General features: G+C 36.9%; 5 protein-coding genes and 1 pseudogene across 6 annotated transcripts in view; 5 read left to right on the top strand and 1 right to left on the bottom strand.

The window, feature by feature from the left end:
* The window catches only part of LOC108217784 (F-box/FBD/LRR-repeat protein At1g13570), a 77,360-nt gene extending 66,174 nt beyond the window's left edge, over positions 1–11,186 (top strand). Inside the window, exons 1-4 of one of the 2 annotated variants that reach the window (XM_064092285.1) lie at positions 8,889–9,164; positions 9,457–10,305; positions 10,403–10,561; positions 10,641–11,186. In XM_064092285.1, coding sequence (XP_063948355.1) covers positions 9,463–10,305; positions 10,403–10,561; positions 10,641–10,985 — 1,347 coding nt within the window. In that variant the 5' untranslated portion in view covers positions 8,889–9,164; positions 9,457–9,462 and the 3' untranslated portion in view covers positions 10,986–11,186. Of the gene's footprint in view, positions 1–8,888; positions 9,165–9,456; positions 10,306–10,402; positions 10,562–10,640 lie in introns of those variants that run through there. The other variant, XM_064092286.1, reaches the window with a different exon arrangement.
* On the top strand, positions 489–2,865 carry LOC108217149 (F-box/FBD/LRR-repeat protein At1g13570). Its single transcript, XM_017389994.2, has 4 exons — positions 489–599; positions 1,060–1,919; positions 2,017–2,175; positions 2,254–2,865. The coding sequence occupies exons 2-4, from the start codon at positions 1,065–1,067 to the stop codon at positions 2,590–2,592; spliced, it is 1,353 nt and encodes a 450-aa protein (XP_017245483.2). The 5' UTR covers positions 489–599; positions 1,060–1,064; the 3' UTR covers positions 2,593–2,865.
* Positions 6,247–8,100, bottom strand: LOC135152034 (DEAD-box ATP-dependent RNA helicase 21-like). Its single transcript, XM_064091444.1, has one exon. The coding sequence runs from the start codon at positions 7,948–7,950 to the stop codon at positions 6,247–6,249; it is 1,704 nt and encodes a 567-aa protein (XP_063947514.1). The 5' UTR covers positions 7,951–8,100.
* A 1,922-nt stretch (positions 11,187–13,108) lies between the features above and the next one.
* LOC108219321 (F-box/FBD/LRR-repeat protein At1g13570-like) lies at positions 13,109–15,980 on the top strand. The gene is made up of 4 exons (XM_017392703.2): positions 13,109–13,337; positions 14,323–15,164; positions 15,262–15,420; positions 15,500–15,980. The coding sequence occupies exons 2-4, from the start codon at positions 14,895–14,897 to the stop codon at positions 15,731–15,733; spliced, it is 663 nt and encodes a 220-aa protein (XP_017248192.1). The 5' UTR covers positions 13,109–13,337; positions 14,323–14,894; the 3' UTR covers positions 15,734–15,980.
* Positions 15,981–16,931: 951 nt separating this feature from the next.
* Positions 16,932–20,151, top strand: LOC108219320 (F-box/FBD/LRR-repeat protein At1g13570). Its single transcript, XM_017392702.2, has 5 exons — positions 16,932–16,986; positions 17,967–18,058; positions 18,445–19,287; positions 19,383–19,541; positions 19,622–20,151. The coding sequence occupies exons 2-5, from the start codon at positions 18,029–18,031 to the stop codon at positions 19,964–19,966; spliced, it is 1,377 nt and encodes a 458-aa protein (XP_017248191.1). The 5' UTR covers positions 16,932–16,986; positions 17,967–18,028; the 3' UTR covers positions 19,967–20,151.
* A 478-nt stretch (positions 20,152–20,629) lies between these two features.
* On the top strand, positions 20,630–21,651 carry LOC108217148 (UDP-glycosyltransferase 89B2-like; annotated as a pseudogene).
* Positions 21,652–22,884: the final 1,233 nt, after the last annotated feature.

Raw genomic sequence — 22,884 nt, 5'->3', positions numbered from 1 at the left:
AGTGGCAAGCGACGTAGGAGAATAGTTTCACAAACCAGAGTAGTAGATTCTTAAAAGTTTGTGAGTTTGGGAGCATGTTTTTTATTTTCTGTATATACAAAGTATTGTATTGTATTTATTCCGTATATTGTTTATAATATAATATAAAATCGAGATAATTATATTATATTATATTTTAAAATTATTACTCTCTGTTTCATAATAAATATCGTTTTGATTTTTTTTCACGTAATTTGGGGTGAAAAAAAATACTTCAACATATATATATATTTTTCTGAATAAAAGTTTAACATCTATATTTTTATTTGTAAAAAAAATTTGACAAATTATGTAGAGAAGTATGTATTTGTTTTTTATGTGAGACTTATTTAGAGAAAGAGAAATATAAAAACATATTTTGCACGAGCAGTAAACCGCGATAAAATATACTAGGAATATAATAAAATAATTTTTTTCCCTAAAACCAACGAGAAAAGGAAAAAAAGAGAAAACCTTCGACACCTAGGTAAAATAGTTACGCCACGACTCTTCATCTTTCACTCCCATTGTATTTTCAAATGGCGGGTGGTTTGTCGAATATTTAGTACTGCAACAGATTTGTAAGTTTTCGATCATGTTTCATTTTCGTGCGCTTAAATTTTTACGCATCTGTTAGGCTCTGTGACTGTGAGTTTGTTTTGAATATGTATTTCGAGATCCCAGTGAAATGCTATTTTTTATTTGTTTGTTCGATTTTATGCATTTCGAATGGCATAAGAAGTTAAGTTTAGGGTTAAGCCTCAATAAATCAATATTTTTGGGATCGGAGAAATTTTGAAAATACTTTGTGCTTGTTATCATTGTCGAAATTATTTACTCTTAGAATATTCATTTGTTATGATTTTAAGGCCCTTGTATCATCACATTGATTCCATTCTGTTATATTTTGTGCTAAAGAGGATGTTCTTCATTGGTATCGTACAATTTTAATAAGAAATTTGAGTAATGTGATGTGTTGAGTGAAAGTAGAGAATGCAATTGAACCCTAATTTACGCGTAAAATGACAATTTTTGTTTCAGAGAGAATGGAGGAATCTAGTACGAAGAAGGTCGCTTGTTCAAACAAAGATATAATCAGTGATTTGCCTCAGAACGTAATAGAAATCATTCTGTGTTTTCTGCCTATACTAGATGCAGTGAGAACCAGTGTCTTGTCGAAGAAATGGAGGCATTGCTGGACTACGATTCCGGATATAGTCTTTGATTGTGATTTCTCGCATTACATGTTGTGGGATAAATTGGACCAATATAAAGATAAACAACTGATGGCGTATAAATATGTCAGGATCATAAATAAACTTCTCCTACTCCACAGTGGTCCGATTCTCAGTTTTTCCCTTAACTTTCTTCCGATGTGTGATGCTGGAGTTATTCATGATTATGTTGATCAGTGGATACCGTTACTGTTAAGAAAGGGCATGAAGCGACTTACCCTAGAGGACCATGTGCAGGACTATTTTACGGCATTACATCATTTTTCTTCTGTAGAGCTGAGCCATTTGAGGCTTGCAAATGCTTGTTTACCATATACGCCTGCTTTTAAAGGATTTACTTATCTGAGGAAGCTTGAGCTGATTGATGTTTATGATCTGGATGACTGGATCTTAGATTGCCCTGTGCTTGAGATGTTGACCTTGGTAATCTGCGAAGGAATCTTGCATAAGAACTTTAATGCTCCTAAGCTCAAATACTTCCATCAACTGCATAGGGATTTAGATTTAGGATATTCTTTAGATGGTTTAGAAAACGTTGCTGAATGTGCTTTGAGTTTGAGGTTGGCAGAAGACCTAATAACAGAGACAAACACATCTAATGTCGTCAAGGCTTTCAGTACTTTACATAAAATTGAGACGTTCTCTGCAGGGTTGTGTTTTATTAAGGTAAAAGATATATGGATATTTCTTTACATATAGTTCTGTAACTTAAAATTTACACATCAACTCTAATTGTTCTCTTTGGTTGCAACTTGTTTTAAAGTATTTGGCTGCAGGTGGTTCTCCAAATAGACTTTCTAAACCACTGCCTTACCTAAAGACTCTAGATATCTCTGATATAGATTTCACTCTTTCGTCTGAGGTTTCTTGTTTGCTTTGTTTGATTCGGAGTGCTCCTAACTTGTGCAAACTACATATCTCGGTTAGCCATTTGCACTTCAACTCATTCTGTATGTGCTATATCTGTTTTCTTAACAATTTCCTAATATTCTATTATTAGGCTACGCATGATGCTGTTAAAGAGAATCTCATAGAATATTGGGTAGAAGATCCTGAAGATTGTACTCTAGAACATCTTGAAGTTGTCACATTCAGTTATTTCAACGGTGTCCAGGCAGAGTTGGAGCTAGTCAAGTTTCTACTTGCCCATTCTCCATTGCTCAAAACAATGTTCATCCATTGTAGTGCAGACATAAAAAGGGATGTAGAAACAACCAAGGCCAAAGAAATGTGGAATTATTCTACAGCTTCATCAAAAGCGCAAATCAAATACTTGAACGACCCTGTTCATATTGATTATTTTGGAGACTGGGTTCAGGAATTCGATTTAGGGGATTAACCTTTCTGCAGTCACAGCTTCTGGCACATGCTTCTTCGCATCAATGTAGGGGTAGGAAAGGACATCAAACAACTCTATGTTAGCACTCTTTCTTAAAATGCATCTTAAACGATTTAGCTATCATTTCTACATTTTATGTGGTAAGATGACTAAGGTCAAGCTCCTGTGGTTTTGTGTCCCTCCTTTTTTATTCCAAACTATAGCAGGGTCCTTAATATTTTATCAATGCACACTTTAATCTTTTACATTTGTATATATCGTGCCTTTCCTGAATGCTATGTTTTCTCTTTTAGATGAAGAAAGAACAAATGAAGCTGAAAAAATAGAGTTGTCTGACCACATTAGAAATATATGTACATCCGAAGACAATAGGGATATATTACTGCAAATACACTATAGCGGAACAACTGATACAGACATTAGAATATGATACTGCTCATACACTATACTGGAACAATCGGTACATGCATAACCTACAGAATATGCAGAACCAAGTTTACGATTTTTGCCATTACAAGAAAAGCCAAAAATAACACATGCAGTATATCACTCTAGAAAAATTGGTACAGGGTCTCTGCAAACTACTTCAATTGTAGGTGGTACCCTATTATTGCACAAAAACGTCAGGAGGTTCGACAAATATTCCTGCTGTAAATCCAGAGTAGTTCCTATCTCCACCTCCGCGGATATCGCAGGTGTGGAGCGGTACTCCATAAGAATTTGTTGCATCCACAAAAGCAGAATGCTTGCTAAGAAACACAGATCTCTCTCCCAAACTATATATAGGACACCAATCTTTCTGAGACCAATCAAACCTTCTAGTGAATAATTCTTGAGGATCAGTTCTATAAGGATAATATACAACAACAAGCTCCTCATCCAATACAAAAAGTTTAAAGAATTTACGAATATGCTGCAAAGTATTATTCCTGTTTGAATAATAATCAACTTTTAATTTCATATCAGCAACTTCATAAGATCCAAGTCGTCCACCCGAGAAGAGAAAATAGAAAACTCCGTGAATGAACACCACATCCTTTACATCGCGAACCTCATTCTGTGGATATACTCTAGTAGTCCATTGTGTATGACCGTGCTTAAAAGTACTAATACGCCAACAGTTATCTTTACTTATATGCAAGGCTAAAAAGACACAATCCGGATCAGTCGGGTTGGTGGAAACAGCTGTCAAAAATCTTAAACTTGTCCGGGCTACGAGCCAGTTTAACCGAGGGAGTTGAATAACTTTATGAGTTGCAAGAGAGAATAATGAGAAGTATGAGTATAGACATTGTTTGTCATCGGTAGATATAAGTAGCCATCTACTATGACAGGTAATATGGTAAGAAATTTGAAAAAGAGACGCAGCAGAAGTCTGACTAAGAACTAAATCGTGGGAGAAATTTAGTTCTACACCGGAGCCTGATGGTTCTAACATGTAGTATGAGAGCCTGCATCCATCGTCGTGATCAAAAAGCACCAACCAAGGAAATATATCACCGGCTCTTTTTTTATGCTGAGCCGCCATCCAGCTCTTGCAAACACTACTGAAACGAACATGATCCACCCAAAAAAGTCTCTTCTTAATTTCTCCAAGTGTATCCAATGGAAGCTCTGACCATGTTACTGCCGCTTCTGCTGGATTATTACTTGACAACGCAGTTTTCTTCTTCGTATTACTATTATTATTATCATTATTATTATCATCGTTTCTCTCATCTTCTTCACCTTTTCTGCAACTCTTCTCCATCTTAGCAGGCAACAATTTTGGTTATTTAATTAGTATTCTATTGTTAACCTGAATTAATATAAGAGTCAGGTTTAAGTTAGAATTAAATTAGGAGAAACGTAGTGCAAATTATAATAACCGCTAATAGAATTAGGATTCTGAATTGGAATTATACTGGCAGAACAAAAAAAATCGTATTCCTGGAATTGAATTTAGATTACTGAGTCTAAGTTCAAGTTGAGATCGGAATCCGAAAATAAGTGAGATTGTTGTACAGAGAGTATTAGAATCTGTGGTACTGGCAAGAGGTATGAAGAGGTGCACAAAAGATGAACAGGAGATGAAAATTGTTCACAATACTCAACAGTGTTCAGAAAAATTTAAAAAGAGTTTTAATTTGACATGAGCTTTATAATGGGTTAATATTTTGTACATCAATTTAGATGTCTTTTTTTTTTGTAATGAATAAATAAGTTATCCAAATTAATAAAATCTAGGATGGTCATGTCACACTTAAGTGTTAATTGCTTAAAAAATAAACCATCTATATTTTAGAATCTTGATATTTTTTTTATCAAATTTATACTACCAGACTGAATTGAACAGAAAGGATTCTAATAAGCAAGCCACAAACCTGCATTTAACATATGCTGTAGACAATTTATAAAAACAGTTTTGACAGAGATCACAGTTTTCACAGAGATCTGGTTACAGAGCAAGCTTCTCATTTCTTCCTCCCCAAGCGGCATCTTTCAACGATATCGATCACGAACTTTGGCATTTCCACCCCCTCCTGATACAACTTTATCAACGTAGCACCAGATGAGCTTTCATTGATAAATGTTGTGACGCTTTTAGCCATAATTACTAGGCGCTTGTACTCCGTGAAATTGACTGGAAGGTCAAAGTTCACTAACATGAAGTCTGAAGAGATATTCGTACGATACAGCAGATCCACTATAGTAACCAATACCTGAATTTTATGACTTTTGAAACTTTTTTCGGATGCTCTTCACGTAAGCCACGATGCAGTCTACGCACAAGGACATCTTTATGAGCCAAGTAGTTGGACACCAGGTCCACGTCACTCCTGAATAGAGGTGGCAATATGGTTGCAAAACCATTAAACCAATTCAAACCAAAATTATGAATGTGGATCCATATGAAATCGCATTTAGGAAGATGGATTTGGTTTGGTTTCTAGTCTCACAGTTCTCACAAAATATGGATCTATTTGTGTCTCACTTTTAAGATTTTTTATAACTCTTCTGCTCGATTTAGGAGATTAACCTTTCTGCAGTCACAGCTTCTGGCATATGCTTCTTCGCATCAATGTAGGGGTAGGAAAAGGACATCAAACAACTCTATGTTAGCATTCTTTCTTAAAATGCATCTTAAACGATTTAGCTACCATTTCTACATTTTATGTGGTAAGATGACTAAGATCAAGCTCCTGTGGTTTTGTGTCCCTCCTTTTTTATTCCAAACTATAGCAGGGTCCTTAATATTTTATCAATGCACACTTTAATCTTTTACATTCGTATATATTGTGCCTTTCCTGAATGCTATGTTCTCTCTTTTAGATGAAGAAAGAACAAATGAAGCTGAAAGAATAGAGAGGCAAAGAATTAGTAAAACCTCATGTAAGGCCTGAAGTGTACTGACCATAAGTCGGTTCATCTGTTTGATGAGCCAGCCTGCCTTGGTATCAGTTATGCCACTAGAGATTGGAAACAGCTTAGATATAGATGTAAATTAGAGTACATAGGATGTGAACAATTGTCTATAGACTACATAATAGGGTACAAGAGATATTAAGCCATCAAAATGAAAGGCATTGATTATGATATCAAAGTACTAAAATCCTATTGAAATTTGAAAAATTGCAGTTCCAATTTGAACACAGTAAAAGCATAAAAGATGGATTACATGTTATTGCATCTAGGTGGTCTGTCGGGAAGAGAACCAGGCTTACATTTTGACGCCTCGTGTCTTGATAATTCCGGTGGTACAGGACTCTTACTCTGGATAAGCATCTGCTTGAGGTCATAAAAGACATGACTGTCTTGTATTGTCAGCAATGTTGTGGCTATACCTTTCTTCCCTGCACGTCCTGTCCGTCCAATACGATGGGTGTATGTTTCAATATCAGGAGCCATATCATAATTAATTACATGAGCCAAATCAGGTATATCAATACCTCGTCCTGCTACATCAGTGGCCACTAAGATATTGTATCTTTTGTTCCTGAAGTCTTCTAAAACAAAATCCCTCTGATCCTTTGACTTGCCACCGTGCAAAGTTGTTAGGCGGTAGTTGGCCTTATGATCAGAAATAAAATCAGCAGCCTTCCTCGTGTTGACAAACACAATAACAGTCTGATCACCGAGTTGATCCAACAATTCCTGCAACTTGACCATTTTCTGCGAATCCTTTACCAACATGACATGTTGAGAAATAAGGTGAGTCGCTTTTCCTGCAGTACTAGTGCTAACGACTACAGGATTCCTCAAGTACTTCCTGGCCAGACGTTCAACAGCAGGTGGCATTGTAGCACTAAACATATAAGTTGTCCGGTAAATCTTCTTCTCATCAAGCTCCTCATCCTCATTCCCTGGTTTGAAATTGGTTGACGGCATTGCATCCAGGACTCGTACAATTTGGGGCTCAAAGCCCATGTCAATCATCCGATCAGCTTCATCAAGAACAACATAGTTACACTGATTAAGAACAACATATTGCCTCTCTAAGCAGTCAATGAGACGCCCTGGAGTCGCAATGATGACCTCACAGCCTTGCCTAATCTTCAAAGCTTGTTCATCAATCGATTTTCCACCAACAATAGAAACAACTTTAATGCCTAAATAGCGCGCAAACTTGACAGTTTCATGTTCAATCTGCTGAGCAAGCTCTCGAGTTGGCGCCATGACAACCGCATAAGGACCCTCCTCCCTATTGTCCCCACTCATTGGAGGTAACTTAGTAATTATGTAATTCAACAAAGGAAGAAGAAAAGCCGCGGTCTTCCCAGACCCTGTTTCCGCGATGCCAATAACATCACGTTGCTGTAATCCAAGGGGAATGGAAGCCATTTGAATGGGGGTAGGCGTTTTGTACCCAGCTCTCTCCACAACCTTCAACAATTCCCAACTCAGATTACTCTCGTTCCAGTTTCTGACAGGGTGAGGTACTCGAGAACCCTTGTAAGAAATATTAAAATCTTCTTTAAATATTCGCCAGTCTCTCGGAGTCATCTCATGCAAAGCCTTTTTGGACCAGTGAAGGTACTGGTCCTTGTTCTTCTTCTTCTGCTCCTGAATGTCTATCCCAGCCCATGAGCCGCGACCGAAAAGGAGGCGAGCCACCTGGGGATTTTCATTATGATCAGTAGAAGTATCATCAGATTTGTCCCAGTCGAAACAAAATCTTCTTGCCTTGATAACCCTTTTCTTTGGCTTCTTCTCAAAACCCATGTACTGCTTTTTTATGACTTGTTGCACTTCTTTCTCATGCTGTAGCTTGTTTTCTTCTTCATCCAAGCGTGCTCTTTTCCTCAAGCCAACATCAGGGGACCTCTGGGGCTCTGAATATTGACGCTGTGATTTCGTGCGGAACACTGGTTTATCCATCAAATTACGACTAATATTGAATTCTATAAAAATACTGTATTTATAGACACGTAATTTCTAATCCTAATCAAATTTCACAGCTTTATCTCAACAATCCCTACAAACCCACCAACGATAACTTCTAGCCCTAATTAAATTTTACAACTTTATCTTTACAATCCTACAAACTGTTTTAATTGGTTCAGTTCGGGTTATATTCCAAAACCGAACCGAAGCTATTATTAAAATGAATTATTAAATATAAATTTTTATAATCTATATAACAAATTATAAACATTTATAAATTTTTAGAAAAATATATATGCTGGGCTTGTATGAATTGGGCTTGTAATCTTGTATACACACTTGACACTACCCGATTTCACCGCGCAAGGCTTCAAGCACAACCAGTGGCGGAACCAGAGGGGGGCTAGGGGATGCTAGAGCCCCCTAACCTCGAAAAAACAGTGTAAATTTTTTTCCCAGCCCCCGCTGAATTATTCATGTCAATATAATTTAGGGCACTTAGATCGAGTTCAAGAAATGTCTTATAACATGTCCTAAGTCAAAATTTAGAGTATTTGATGAAAAATGTTGATCCAACAATATCCTAGTGAAGCTTTATTTATAAAGCATATCTATCCTTGTTATATTATGTATATTATTACAATAGTTATACATACTCTTTTTTTATATCTGCTTTGAACTTGTTCTTAGTCTAAAGAGAGTGTGATTAACAAATACATTCAAACAGATAGTCTGATTAACAAATACATTCAAACAGATCTCATAAGTCATACGCACACATTCTCATCATAAACTTGGTCTTACTTCACCGTCGAGAAACAACACTACTCTAACTCAGCTTCTCACTGCGATAAATTCATTCAGCCGCGAACCCGCAACAATATGCTCAGATGCGCTCTCCTTTCCGGCGGCCATGTCACTTAGAATTGGTTGCTGTATTTATGTTAATGCACTCGGACAACGTTCTCTTTCAGACCTTATAATCAATAAATACGTGCAACCTAGAGAGATGGTCGTCTCTCTTTAATGAATGTGGTATCAATGTTTTATTCAAATTTCAATCGGTTCTTCACAATCTCACTTGCTTCTAAATTTGAGCCCCCCTGAATATAATTCCTGGTTCCGCCACTAAGCACAACTACACAAGCACAAGAACGGTGAACTCTACTGCACGACCAGTTCTCTTCGTTTCGGAAACACCTAACGTGGTATAAAACTTGTCCCTAATTTATTTGAACTTGTAATTTTGTATTATTTGTTCATCTTTGTATATGTAAATCGAATTGTGTTTTTAATCTTGCTCATATGTTTTAGGAGATTGCTTTCTTTTTTATCCGTGAATTTTATTTATAAATTAGTACTTGTCTTGGCTCTTGCTTAGCTTGATTGTTGCTGCCTTGCCTACCAGTAACAGTAAAAGGAATTAGGTCAGACAGAAAATGGCTTTTCAAGAATTAGATTTTCTAACTGTGTACCGTGAACCCGGATTTCTTATTGCAGTAGATAATGGCTGGATCCCGTAAGAGAAATATTGGTCGTGTTAAGGAAGATAGAATTAGCGTGCTGCCTCATAACATTCTGGAAACTATTCTGTGTTGTCTGCCTATACGAGATGCAGTGAGAACCAGCGTCCTATCTAGAAATTGGAGGCATTGCTGGACTATGATTCCAAATCTAGAGTTTGATGGTGACATCATTTGTTCAGCGTCGTTGAGTCGGAGTAAATGTCATGCTCGGGAACTAAATGCTGGTAAATTTGTTAGTGTCATAAATAGAGTTCTCCTACTCCACAATGGTCCCATTCTCAAATTTTCCCTCAGTCTTCCTAGTTTTTGTGATGATCAGATAATCCATGATTATGTTGATCAGTGGATTCCGTTATTCTTAAAGAAGGGCACCCAGCAACTTACTCTAGATGGCTATGTTCCCGGACAATTCACAGCACATAATTTCTCTTCTTTAGATCTGACTCACTTGAGGCTTGCATATGTTAGGTTACCCTATCCACCTGCATCTGGAGGATTGACTTATCTAAGGATTATCGAGTTAGTTGGAGTCTCTACTGCTGAACAAAGCATCATGGATTGTCCTGTGCTACAGAAGTTGACGTTGTTACATTGTGTAGGAATCTTACCTATGAACTTTATTGCTCCTAATCTCAAATGCCTACATCAGAGATGTCATAAAATGACTTCAGAAGATTCCCTAGTTGGATTCAAAAACCTTACAGAATTTTCTTACTGGTTGTCATCTGAACCAGAAATGCAAACAGAAATACCTAATGTGGTTAAGGTTTTCGGTAATTTATATAAAATTGAGAAGGTCTACATAGCAAACCATTTTATTACGGTAATGTTCGAATTCTCTGTACGCCATCTACTGTAACTTGATATTGCTTATTAATGTCTAATTCTTTTGTGCCCGTTGTTTGCAACTTGTTTCAAAGTACTTGGCTGCAGGAGGGTCTCCAAATAGACTTTCTTACCCACTGGCTTACCTAAAGACTCTAAGTATCTCTTATATCTGTTTAAATCGTTTGTCCGAGGTCTCTTGTTTGCTTTGTTTGATACGGAGTGCTCCCAACCTGTGCAAACTAAATATCTTGGTGAGCATATGCACTCCAATTCATTCTGTATCGCTATAGCTTCTGTTTGACAATTCTAGAATATTTTATCTTGTAACAGGCAAGTCTAACGGATCTGGGCGAAGAAGGGGATTTTAAAGATTGTTGGGATGAAGATTATGAGGATTGTAGTGTGGATCATCTTGAAATTGTCACATTCAGTAATTTTGTAGGTCACAAAGCTGAGTTGGAATTTGTCAAATTTCTACTTGCTCACTCCCCGGTGCTAAAAACAATGTACATTAACCGTGATCAGAAAATGGAAAATGATGTAGCAGTTAAAATTCTGGAAGAGATATTGAAATTTTCTAGAGCTTCATCAAGAGCCGAAATCAAACACTTGAAGGACCCCTTTGATGCTGTTGATTATGGACCTTGGGTTACTGAAGATTATGTATATGGCTGATTCTTCTTTGCACCAGAGGACACAACTATTTAGCAAAGCTTTTGCTAAAACTTAAAAGTACATCTTTATAATTTAGCCAACATTTTTCTGTTTTATGTATATCAAGGAGACAGCCCCTTTGCTTTTGTGTTCTTCTCTCCTTTTTGGCCGAACTATATCTAGGACCTTAATATATGATCAGTGCTCTGCTTTAAAATTTTATTTTGCATCTCTTGTGCCCTTCCTAAAGGTTGCTTATTACTTGTAGGGTTGTTTGTGTCAAAATTTGATCATTGGCTTTGGTAATTTATAAAGAAGGGTATTAAGCAATTTACTCTTCATGGCTGCTGATTTTACAGAACCTAATTTCTCTACTTAGATTGGCTTAATATATCTTTGGTTACTCTATATACCTGCAATTGGAGTAATGTTCTTGTCAATGGATTTTTGAGTTAGTAGAGGTTTATGCTTCTGAATAAATCATCTTCAATCGCCCTGTGCTTGAGAAGTTGAGCTTGATATTCTGCCAAGGATTCTTACCTATCAACTTCTGAAACTTTACTGAATTTAATTTTAGATCAGGTACTGAACAAAAACTGCAGACAGAACCATTGAATAATGTTCAGGCATTTCCGTTGCCTCAAAGCTGAGTTGGAGCTAGTCAAGTTTCTACTCGTCAACTCCCCGTTGATAGAAACCATGTTCATCCACCATCATTGGATCATGAAAAACAAAATTGTAAGTAGAATGTTGGAAGAGATGTTGGAAATTTCTAGAGCTTCACCAAGAGCGTAGATCAGATACTTAGAAAATCCTTTAGACGTTAATGGCATGGGACCTACGGTCGCTAAATTTCATAAGTCTGAGGATGATGATTAACTTGTTTTGAAATTGGTTTCTGACCGATTCTAGTGGAAGTAGTATAGCATTGCATCGAGAGGTGTGACTTCGACATTTTTGTAAGTTTTGTGCTAACTTTGGATGTTACAATATTTTTTGTTAACTATGTGATGGAGTCGTATGCAACGGCCAAGCACATGTAAACTGCAGAGGTAAGTGGATTGTGTTTATCTCAAAAAGGGCATGAAGCGACTTATTGTAGGATTTCTAGTGTTGATGAAATTACTGCTCCAACGTTCGTTTCCCTCTACACTGAATTTGGAGGATTTGCTTATTTGAGGATTGTTGGTGTTTGACAAGCACAGAAAATTTTCTTCAGTTAGGTGGTTCCCCAGGCCGAAGTATGATGCATTGAAGTAAATATTAAGAATTAATGGGTGAGAAGTTCTGAAGATTGTACAATAGATGAGCTTAAAATTTCAGCGGTCTCTTGGCTGAGTTGGAGCTGGTCTAGTTTTCTTCTTCTGCGCAACAAAATGGCAGTCTCAGAAGCAGGAGCACATATCCTGGTCTTCCCCTACCCTGCACAGTGCACACAGGGTCACTTGTTACCTCTCCCAGACCTCACTCACCAACTTGCTCTTTGGAACTTAAACATCACAATTCTTGCAACTCCTAAGAACCTGCATTATTTCACACCCTCTTTGTCACTAAACACCCTGCATCTATTCATCCCTCGTTTTGCCTTTTCCAGCCAACTCTACCCTTCCTGCTGGTGTTGAAAATTGTAGCCAATGCAATGAGATGGTGGCCTGATCAATTTGAAGATGAGACGGTTATGTATTTGTGTTTTGGAAGTGAAGCTGTGTTGACAACTAAGCAAATGGAGATGTTGGCTTGAATTATTCTACACATGCTTTTAAATAACTAACCACTTTCAATCCCTCCACCCTCCCTTTTAGTTTTATTTCTTTTCACAAGTGCTGAAAAGGGGAGACTAAAATACAGAGTTCAATCCAGTGTTGTAAAAAACGGAAATTGAACTTAATCGGTGCCGTCACAGAACAAGAATTAATCGGAGATTTAATTAGTTCGTTGAGTTACGAAACATGAATTAATCGATTACTCATCGTAATTAATCACCGACTGACGACTTTTAGAAAGATTCAATCTAATAAAAGAATTCTAAATTAGAACCTTTCCACTTCAATGAAAAAAATGTGAATAATATTCTATTCCTTATAAATAAATAAATTTCTTGAATTATGAATGGTTAGACATCTCTTCCCTGGATAAAAGTGGGATAAATATATCAACAAATATAAAAATGGACTCTGGTGGTCTGTTGGGGAGCCAAAAATAGCACAACCTCTTTAGCAATTGGGCGAGGAGGGAGGCAGGGAGCCCAGGCCAAAGAAATACAGTAACCTAGCTCACAATCACATGGATAAAAATGAAAAACTCAAATGGACAAATTAGTAAAAAGTCCCGTTAGCCTACACATATTTCCTCTTCTTCCTACAAATTAGCAAGGTATGTTTCCTTTGGAGTCTATGTTCTTATATGTATGTATATTGTGTGTATATGTTAGGCTTTGTATATCATTTGTAATTGAACTAATCTCAGTTTGTTTTTGGGTATAACTATAATTAAGTGGCTCATAGCTTTGTATATTTCATTTTTGACCATAGACTTGTTTCACCACATTATATTTTCTCGAATATGGATTATATGTTCCGTGAAGATAATTTGTGTATGAACTTGCTGGTATTAAAACTTAAATTAGGACCAAAGTGAAATTAGGTCAAACAGAGCTAATTGGATTATAATTTGGGGAATTTTTAAGGCCCAGATAGTCACATTGTTCCCCATGTACTTTATCTTATACCAGGTTTTGTTATTGCAGAAGAGAATGGCTGAGTCTAGTACAAGAAAGACAAGAAAGACGATCTAGAGGATACTCTAGAGGATATTTTAACTTGTAATCTGTAGAATAAGGTGAATATATAGAAGAAAGTTATATGGAGTACACTAATTGGTTGGAGTATTGGAGTACACGACATCTACTATCCATTGTATTTTAATCCAAGGGCTAGCATTTATTTGACAATTTTTTATTTTAATATTCAATAAAATCATGTAATTCATACCGTATATCATGTAAGGAAGGTACATCTTCTTTCAGTGTATCATGTATGTATATCTCTGGTTTTGTGTGTATATATGTCATGTATGTATATCTCTGGATGTAGTATACCTGTGGCTTTGTGTGTATTGAACTGTAACTCAGTTTGTTTTTGGGTATAATTATATTCAAATGCTGATTATTTTTTTATAATTCTGATTATGCATAAGAGCTTAACTATATGTCGTATCAATATACTACACCATAGCTACTCTGATTGTGTTGGTAAAAGTTACAATAGAAACAGTAAAACAAATCAGGTCAGACAAAAAATGGCTTTTCAAGAATTAGATTTTCTAACTGTGTACCGTGAACCCGGATTTCTTATTGCAGTATATAATGGCTGGATCCCGTAAGAGAAATTTTGGTCGTATTAAGGAAGATAGAATTAGCGCGCTGCCTCAGAACATTCTGGAAATTATTCTGTGTTGCATGCCTATACGAGACGCAGTGAGAACCAGCGTCCTATCTAGAAATTGGAGGCATTGCTGGACTACGATTCCAAATCTAGCGTTCGATGATGACATCTTTTGTTCAGTGTCGTATAATTGCAGTAAATGTCATGGTCGGGAAGTAAACGCTGTTAAATTTTTTAGTGTCATAAATAGAGTTCTCCTACTCCACAATGGTCCCATTCTCAAATTTTTCCTCAGTGTTCCTAGAGTTTGCGATGATCAGATAATCCATGATTATAGTGGATTCCGTTATTCTTAAAGAAGGGCATCCAGCAACTTACTCTAGATGGCTATGTTCTCGGACAATTCATAGCACATAATTTCTCTTCTTTGGATCTGACTCACTTGAGGCTTGCAAATGTTTGGTTACCCTATCCACCTGCATCTGGAGGATTGACTTATTTAACAATTATCGAGTTAGTTGGAGTCTCTACTGCTGAACAAAGCATCATGGATTGCCCTGTGCTACAGAAGTTGACGTTGTTACATTGTGAAGGAATCTTACCTATCAACTTTATTGCTGCTAATCTCAAATGCCTACATCAGAGATGTCTTGAAATGACTTCAGAAGATTCCTTAGTTGGATTCAAAAACCTTACAGAATTTTCTTACTGGTTGTCATCTGAACCAGAAATGCAAACAGAAATACCTAATGTGGTTAAGGTTTTCACTAATTTATGTAAAATTGAGAAGGTCTACATAGCATACCATTTTATTAAGGTAATGTTCGAATTCTCTGTACACCATCTACTGTAACTTGATTTTGCTTATTAATGTCTAATTGTTTTGTGCCCGTCGTTTGCAACTTGTTTCAAAGTACTTGGCTGCAGGAGGGTCTCCAAATAGACTTCCTTACCCACTGGCTTACCTAAAGACTCTAAGTATCTCTTATATGTGTTTTAGTCGTTTGTCTGATGCCTCTTGTTTGCTTTGTTTGATACGGAGTGCTCCCAACCTGTGCAAACTAAATATCTTGGTGAGTAAATGCACTTCAATTCATTGTGTATCGCTATAGCTTCTGTTTTACAATTCTAGAATATTTTATCTTGTAACAGGCAATGGTTGTGGGTGAAAAAGAGGATTTTAATGATTGTTGGGATGAAGATTATGAGGAATGTACCGTTGATCATCTTGAAATTGTCACATTCAGTAATTTTAAAGGTCACAAAGCTGAGTTGGAATTTGTGAAATTTCTACTTGCTCACTCCCCGAGTCCCCGGTGCTTAAAACACTTAAAGGACCCTTTTAATGCTTTTGATTATGGACCTTGGGCTGAATATTATGTATAGGGCTGATTCTTCTTTGCACCAGTGGAGGAATGGGACGAACGCAAAACCATTTAGCAAAGCTTTTGCTAAAACTTAAAAGTACATCTTTATAATTTAGCCAACATTTTTCTGTTTTATGTATATCAAGGAGAAAGCCCCTTCGCTTTTGCGTTCTTCTCTCCTTTTTGGCCGAACAATATCTAGGACCTTAACATATGATCAGTGCTCCGCTTTGAAATTTTATTTTGCATCTCTTGTGCCCTTCCTAGAGGTTGCTTATTACGTGTAGGATTGTTTGTGTCAAAATTTGATCATTGGATTTGGTAATTTTCAAAGAAGGGTATTAAGCAATTTACTCTTCATGGCTCTTTTGCTGATTTTACAGAACCTAATTTCTCTACTTAGATTGGCTTAATATATCTTTGGTTACTCTGTATACCTGCAATTGGAGTAGTGTCTTGTCAATGGATTTTTGAGTTAGTAGAGGTTTATGCTTCTGAATAAATCATCTTCAATTGCCCTGTGCTTGAGAAGCTGAGCTTGATATTCTCAGGGTCACTTGTTACCTCTCCCAGACCTCACTCACCAACTCGCTCTTCGGAACTTAAACATCACAATTCTTGTAACTCCTAGGAACCTGCATTATCTCGCACCATTGTCACCAAACACCCTGCATCTATTCATCCCCTCGTTTTGCTTTTCCAGCCAACTCTACCCTTCCTGCTGGTGTTAAAAATTATAGCCAATACAATGAGATCGTGGCCTGATCAATTTGAAGATGAGACGGTTATGACTTGTGTATGGGTTTTTGGAAGTGAAGCTGTGTTGACAAGTAAGCAAATGGAGATGTCGGCTTAAATGATTGTACACATGCTTTTACATAACTAACCTCATTCGATCCCTCAGGCCTCAACCCTCCCTTTTAGTTTTATTTTTTCCGATTAATCCCGAATCATTCCAATTAATCCTTCTTCCGTGACTTCACCGATTAAGTCCGATTTCCATTTTTTTATGACACTGTTTGTTGACAACTGTTAAAGGGGTGACCAAGATAGAGAGTTGAATCTATTTAAAAAAATTTCTAAATTAGAACCTTTACACTTCACTGGAAAAAAAAGCGAATAATATTCTATTCCTTTTAAATAAATAAATTTCTTGGACTATGAATTATTAGACATCCATGCTCTCCGAATAAAACTGGCATACATATCAACAAATATAAAAAGGACTCTTTGTAATGCGCTGGGGAGCCAAAAATAGCACAACCTCTCTAGTAGGGCTGCACATGGGCTGGGTTGGGCCGGTTTCGGCCATTCAAGCGACCCAACCCATTTAGTATGGGTTAGAAAAATTTAACCCATTAATCATAAAAAGAATTAGAAACCCAACCCTACTAATTGTATGACGGGTTGGGTTGGTTAGGGTAGGGTTGATCGGGTTGAAAAATTTGCAAGATAAGCATAATCCAAAATATGTTTTGCACCATTTTGTTGTATACAATTAGCAATAACATAGGACACTGCACCAATACAAAATATCAGGTGCTTTTAGAGTGCAGATATTCTCTTCATACTAAGGTGGACAGCTGAATCTTAATACACTAATAACTATTAGAAATCATGTTTCCGCCATGATATATAATCATAAGAACTAGCAATGTGAGTCGTTTGATTTGAACTATAAAGCTTTATTTCTAATTGTTTCTGCACACTGCACTACACTCACTGCACATTCTATCATCAAATAAGTAAATATAGTTCCGTAAGCAACCAAAAATATTCTACTCCCTCCGTCTCTTATTACTTTTCCTGTTTCTCTCTAGCACGTTTGCCAATACACACTTTTGATCCTTAATATCATTAATTTTGTATTAGTATTAAATATAAAAACTTCATTGTATTAAAGTACTCGTGAATACGAATCCAACAAGATCACTCACGACTATATTTAGTCTTATAGATTAGACGTAAATTAGTAATTAGTCTCATGTTATGAACAGTCCCGACATATCAAACGAGAAAAGAATAAAGAAACGGAGGGAGCATGAGAGTGTTAAAGATATATTTTGACCGGGTTGGGTTGGTATAGGGTTTTTAAAAGTCATATTTCAACCCAACCCATTATAAACGGCTCAACCAAAAATCAACCCAATTAACCCACGGTTTAGAATGGGTCGGGTTAGTCGGCCTAGTTTAAGGTTGGGTTGGGTTGGTTTGAACGGGTTGGACAACCCATGAGCAGCCCTACTCTCTAGCAATTGGGCGAGGAGGGAGCCCAGGGCAAAGAAATACAGTAACCTAACTCACATGGATAAAAATGAAAAATTCAAATGGACAAATTAGCAAGGTATGTTTCCTTTGGAGTCTGTGTGCGCTTATATGTATCTATATTGTGTATAAGTATAAATGTTAGGCTTTGTATATCATTTGTACTTGAACTGAATCTCAGTTTGTTTTTGGGTATAATTATAATTAAGTGGCTCAGAGCTTTGTATATTACATTCTTGACCATGGACTTGTTTCACCACAATTTAATATTTGCTAATATGGATTATATGTTCTGTCAAGCTAATTTGTGTATGAACTTGATGGTATTAAAACTTAAATTAGGAACCCAAAATGAAATTAGGTCAAACAGAGCCTAATTGGATTATAATTTGGTGAATTTTTAAGGCCCAGGTAGTCATATTGTTCCCCATGTACTTTATCTTATACCACGTTTTGTTGTTGCAGAAGAGAATGGCTGAGTCTAGTACAAGAAAAGCAAGAAAGACGGGTCGTATTAAGAAAGATAGAATAAGTGTTCTCCCCCGGAACATACTAGAAACTATCCTTTGTTGTCTTCCTATACGAGATGCAGTGAGAACCAGCGTCTTGTCGAGAGTTTGGAGGCATTGCTGGACTACGGTTCCAGATCTAGTTTTTGATGAATGTGTAAGGAATATGTGGATGGATCATAATCGGGTACTAACGGCTCTCAAACTTGTTAGTGTGATAAATATGGTTCTCCTACGCCACAATGGTCCCATTCTCAAATTTTCCCTCACAATTCCTCTATATTGTTGCGATTTTGAAGTAGTTCATGATTATATTGATCAGTGGATTCCAGTGTTTTCAAGAATGGGTATCAGGCAATTTACTCTAGATCAATATTATCAAGTACATAGAGTGCATAATTTCTCTACTTTAAATCTGAGTCATTTGAGGCTTCGCAATGTTTGGTTTCCCTATAAATCTGCAGTTGGAGGATTGACTTATCTGAGAATTATCGAGTTAATTAAAGTATCGGCTTCTGAAGAAAGCATCTTCAGTTGCCCCGTGCTTGAGAAGTTGAGCTTGATATATTGTAAAGGACTCTTACCTAGTAACTTCCGTGCTCCTAATCTCAAATGCCTCCATCAGATGTATTGGGAAATGACTTCGGAATTTTCCTTATCTGGGTTGGAAAACCTTACTGAATTTTCTTGCAGGTTGTCATCTTGGCCAGAAATGCACAATGAAAAATCTAATATGGTTAAGGTTTTTAGTAGTCTACATAAAATTGAGAAGATCTGTATAGCAAAGTGTTCTATAACGGTAATATTCGAATTTCCATTACGCCATCTACTGTAACTATAGATTGCTCATCAATGTCCAATTATTTTGTTCACTGTTTGCAACTTGTTTTGAAGTACTTGGCTGCAGGAGGTTCTCCAAAGAGGTTTACCAAACCACTACCTTACCTTAAGACTCTATGTATCTGTGATATAGATTTAAATTGTTTGTCCGAGGTCTCTTGTTTGCGCTGTTTGATACGGAGTGCTCCCAACTTGTGCAAACTACATATTTCGGTGAGCCATATGCACTTACACTCATTCTGTATCGCTGTAGCTTATTTTTGACAATTCTAGAATATATTCTCTTGTAATAGGGAAGCGATGAGGCCGAAGAGGAGAATCTTAACAGTCGTTGGGAAGACGCTTCCGAGGAATGTACTGTAGATCATCTTGAAATTGTCACATTCAGTAATTTCAGAGGTCTCGAAGGTGAGTTGGAGCTAGTCAAGTTTCTACTTGCCAGCTCCCCGTTGCTGAAAACAATGTTCATTCACTATGATTGGGAGATGGGAAAAGATGATGCATTTGAAATATTAGAAGAGATGTTGGAATTTTCTAGAGCTTCACCAAGAGCTCAAATCAAACACTTAAAATACCCCTTTCATGCTGTTGATTATGGACCTTGGGTTGGACCTTGGCTTGATGCACTAGAAGAATAACATTGATCAAAGCTTTTGCATGTTCTTTGTAATTTAGCCGCTTTTGCTAAATATGTAAAATGTTAGAAGAGATAGTGGAATTTTCCAGAGAGCAGATCAAACACTTACAACGCCCTTTAGATATTAATGATTTTGGACCTTGGGTTAATCAGTTTAATTTATATATGTATAAAGATTATGATCAACTTGTTCTGAAGCTGGATCCTGACTGATTCTTATTTGCACCAAAGGAGAACTGGGCTTTGGCTAAAAATGAATCTTTCACAATTTTGGTAAGGTTTGTCCTTTTTTTTTTATGGCAAGTAGTTTGGAGCATTCTAATTGCCTCTTTAAACAACCTTTTAACTTCATATGTAACGAACATTGAAATCAGTGCTTCAATAGGTTTTTAGAGTCTTCAAAAATTAAAAGGTTCTTCTTCTCCTCTTTTTTAAAGATTATCTTGTGATTATCAGATAACATGGGTAAGCGGATTATGTTGTTCTCAAGAAAGGGCATCAAGCAACTTACTGTAGAGAATGAAATTAGTACACTTGATTCATATTTATTATTAGACATGTCTTAACTTGTTGAACCTGACTCTTCTGGAGGTTTGGGATATGGGTAAATGCTTTTTTTTTGCAACCGCGTTTTAAGTTTTTGCTACAAATTTATTTTTAATCAGGCTTGGAGTTTCCATAAATGGCAAGAGAAGTTTCTCCATGTGTCCTCCAGTTTTTTTCTTCTGCACAACAACAAAATGGCAGTCTCAGAACCAGGAGCACATACCCTGGTCTTCCCAATCCTGCACAGGTCATTTGTTACCTCTCTTAGACCTCACTCACCAACTCGCTCTTCGGAACTTAAATATCTCAATTCTTGTGACCCCTAAGAACCTCCATTACTCACACCACTTGTCACTGAACACCCTGCATCTATTCATCCCCTCGTTTTGCCTTTTCCAGCCAACTCTACTCTCCCTGCTGGTGTTGAAAATTAGAGCCAATGAAATCAGATCGTGGCTTGATCAATTTGAAGATGAGACGATTTTGTACGTTTGGTTTGGAAGTGAAGCTATGTTGACAACTAAGCAAATGCAGATGCTGGCATTGGCATTAGAGAATAGTGGAGTCCATTTTCTTTGGTCATACAAAGACCCGACTAAGGACACATGACAGGAGATTACGGCATAATTCCATCTGGCTTCCAAGATCGTGTTGCTGGGAGGGGATTTATTGTGAAGGGCTGGTCCCCGCAGGTATTGATACTGAGACACAGAGCCGTGGGAGCGTTCTTAACTCATTGAAGGTGGAACTCCATGTTCGAGTCCATTGTAGCAGGATTGCTCATGCTGACTTGGCCACTGGGGGCTTATCAGTTTGCCAATGCTGATTTGTTGGATGAGCTTAAGCTGGGAACTAGAGTGTGTGAGGGGAAGAAAAAATTCCTAATTCTGACGAATTTGGCTCAGTTGGTGGTGTGATGAGAAACAAACACGAACAGCAAGAGCCAAGGAGTATAGTAAATCAGCACTAAATAGTGCCCAAAAAGATGGAAGTTTTTATAGAGCTTTAGATTGTTTAGTCAAGTCTCTTTTGAACCGCTGAAAAAAATTGTATTGAACTACAAAAGATGAATTAATGACAGTCTGTTGTTTAGATCTTCACAGACGAATTTTTGATCATGGTTCAATTGCCATATTTGGTTATTTGTATTGGTTGATTATGTTTTTCTTGTGTTAATTTATCTTTTGATTGATTTCCATACAAATACCAAAAATTTGGTATGACATTTTAATTTAGAATATAGTTTGTTCTCTGTTCATCCATTCCTTTCTCATTTATGATGAAATCACAAAATTTGAAACAATTAGAAGTTGTTCCAAACTCTATTTTTATGTGTGCTTGAATCTTATCACAAAAGAGCACTAATATGTATGTTAAGTATTTTTTTTATCTCTTTATATAATAGTTTCTGTTGCGTTATTTGTACGGTAACTATTGCAAGAACACTCATTGACCCCAACTTTCCACTTAATTGCAAAAATGCCACCGCTTCCTGATAGCATACCACATGTCTATTTCTTGTGAATAAACAATGCGTTCTCCTTTTAACCAGCTAATACAGCTTCTCCGACAAGCCTTGGTTTGAAAATAACCTTTCTCCATACCTCAAGTGAGTACACTTTCTAATTCCCGCACCTTAATGTTTTCAAACCTCGCACACTACTGTATCTTCTGCGTACCGTGCATAATGTCCAATGTTTGTTATTGCTATGAACCATTTTACAAACTTATTACTGTTATGTTCTATTTGTAAGATTCATGTTTACCTGTTTCACTCTTTGTTTTCTCTACATCATCCATCTTGTCTCCTTCAGTTCCACCTTTGCTTGTCAAATCAACAAATTTATTCACCTTGTCATCATTGGAGCTTTCCTTTTTCTTTCTCGTCAATCACATTATTAGCAGGCATTGGAGCCCGGAGGACCATCATATGTGAGACCACTCCTCAAAGCAATAACATTTACATTCGTCTTTGGATGAGTTGGTTGAGATGGTAAAGAGCCAGGTTGCCTTGTAGTTGAAGAGCTGGCTAGTTGTGCAATTTGAGTCTCCATCATCTTGTTGTGAACTTTCATATCTTTAATCTCTTGCATCAACAACCTTAACATCTCATTCGTCTGATCAGGTTGTGCATCCAGGCTAGATGGAGGAACTTTTTGTTGAGCGGGTTTTTGAAATCCCGGAGGATTCGTAGGTCTCTAAAAAGGCCAATATTGTTGTTGCAGGGGATTCTGATATGACTGCTGATATTGTTGTTGATGCTTAGGAAGAGGAAGATTTTGAGCATCATTATTCCTATATGAGAAATTAGGATGATCTCTCTATCCCAGATTGTAAGTATTGGAGAAGGGATTATAATACTGTCATCGTTGA

Source organism: Daucus carota, chromosome 4 (assembly GCF_001625215.2).
Source record: "Daucus carota subsp. sativus chromosome 4, DH1 v3.0, whole genome shotgun sequence".
Classification (NCBI taxonomy): Eukaryota; Viridiplantae; Streptophyta; class Magnoliopsida; order Apiales; family Apiaceae; genus Daucus; species Daucus carota.
Note: the sequence above shows the minus strand (reverse complement) of the source record. Positions and strands in the feature narration are given on the sequence as shown.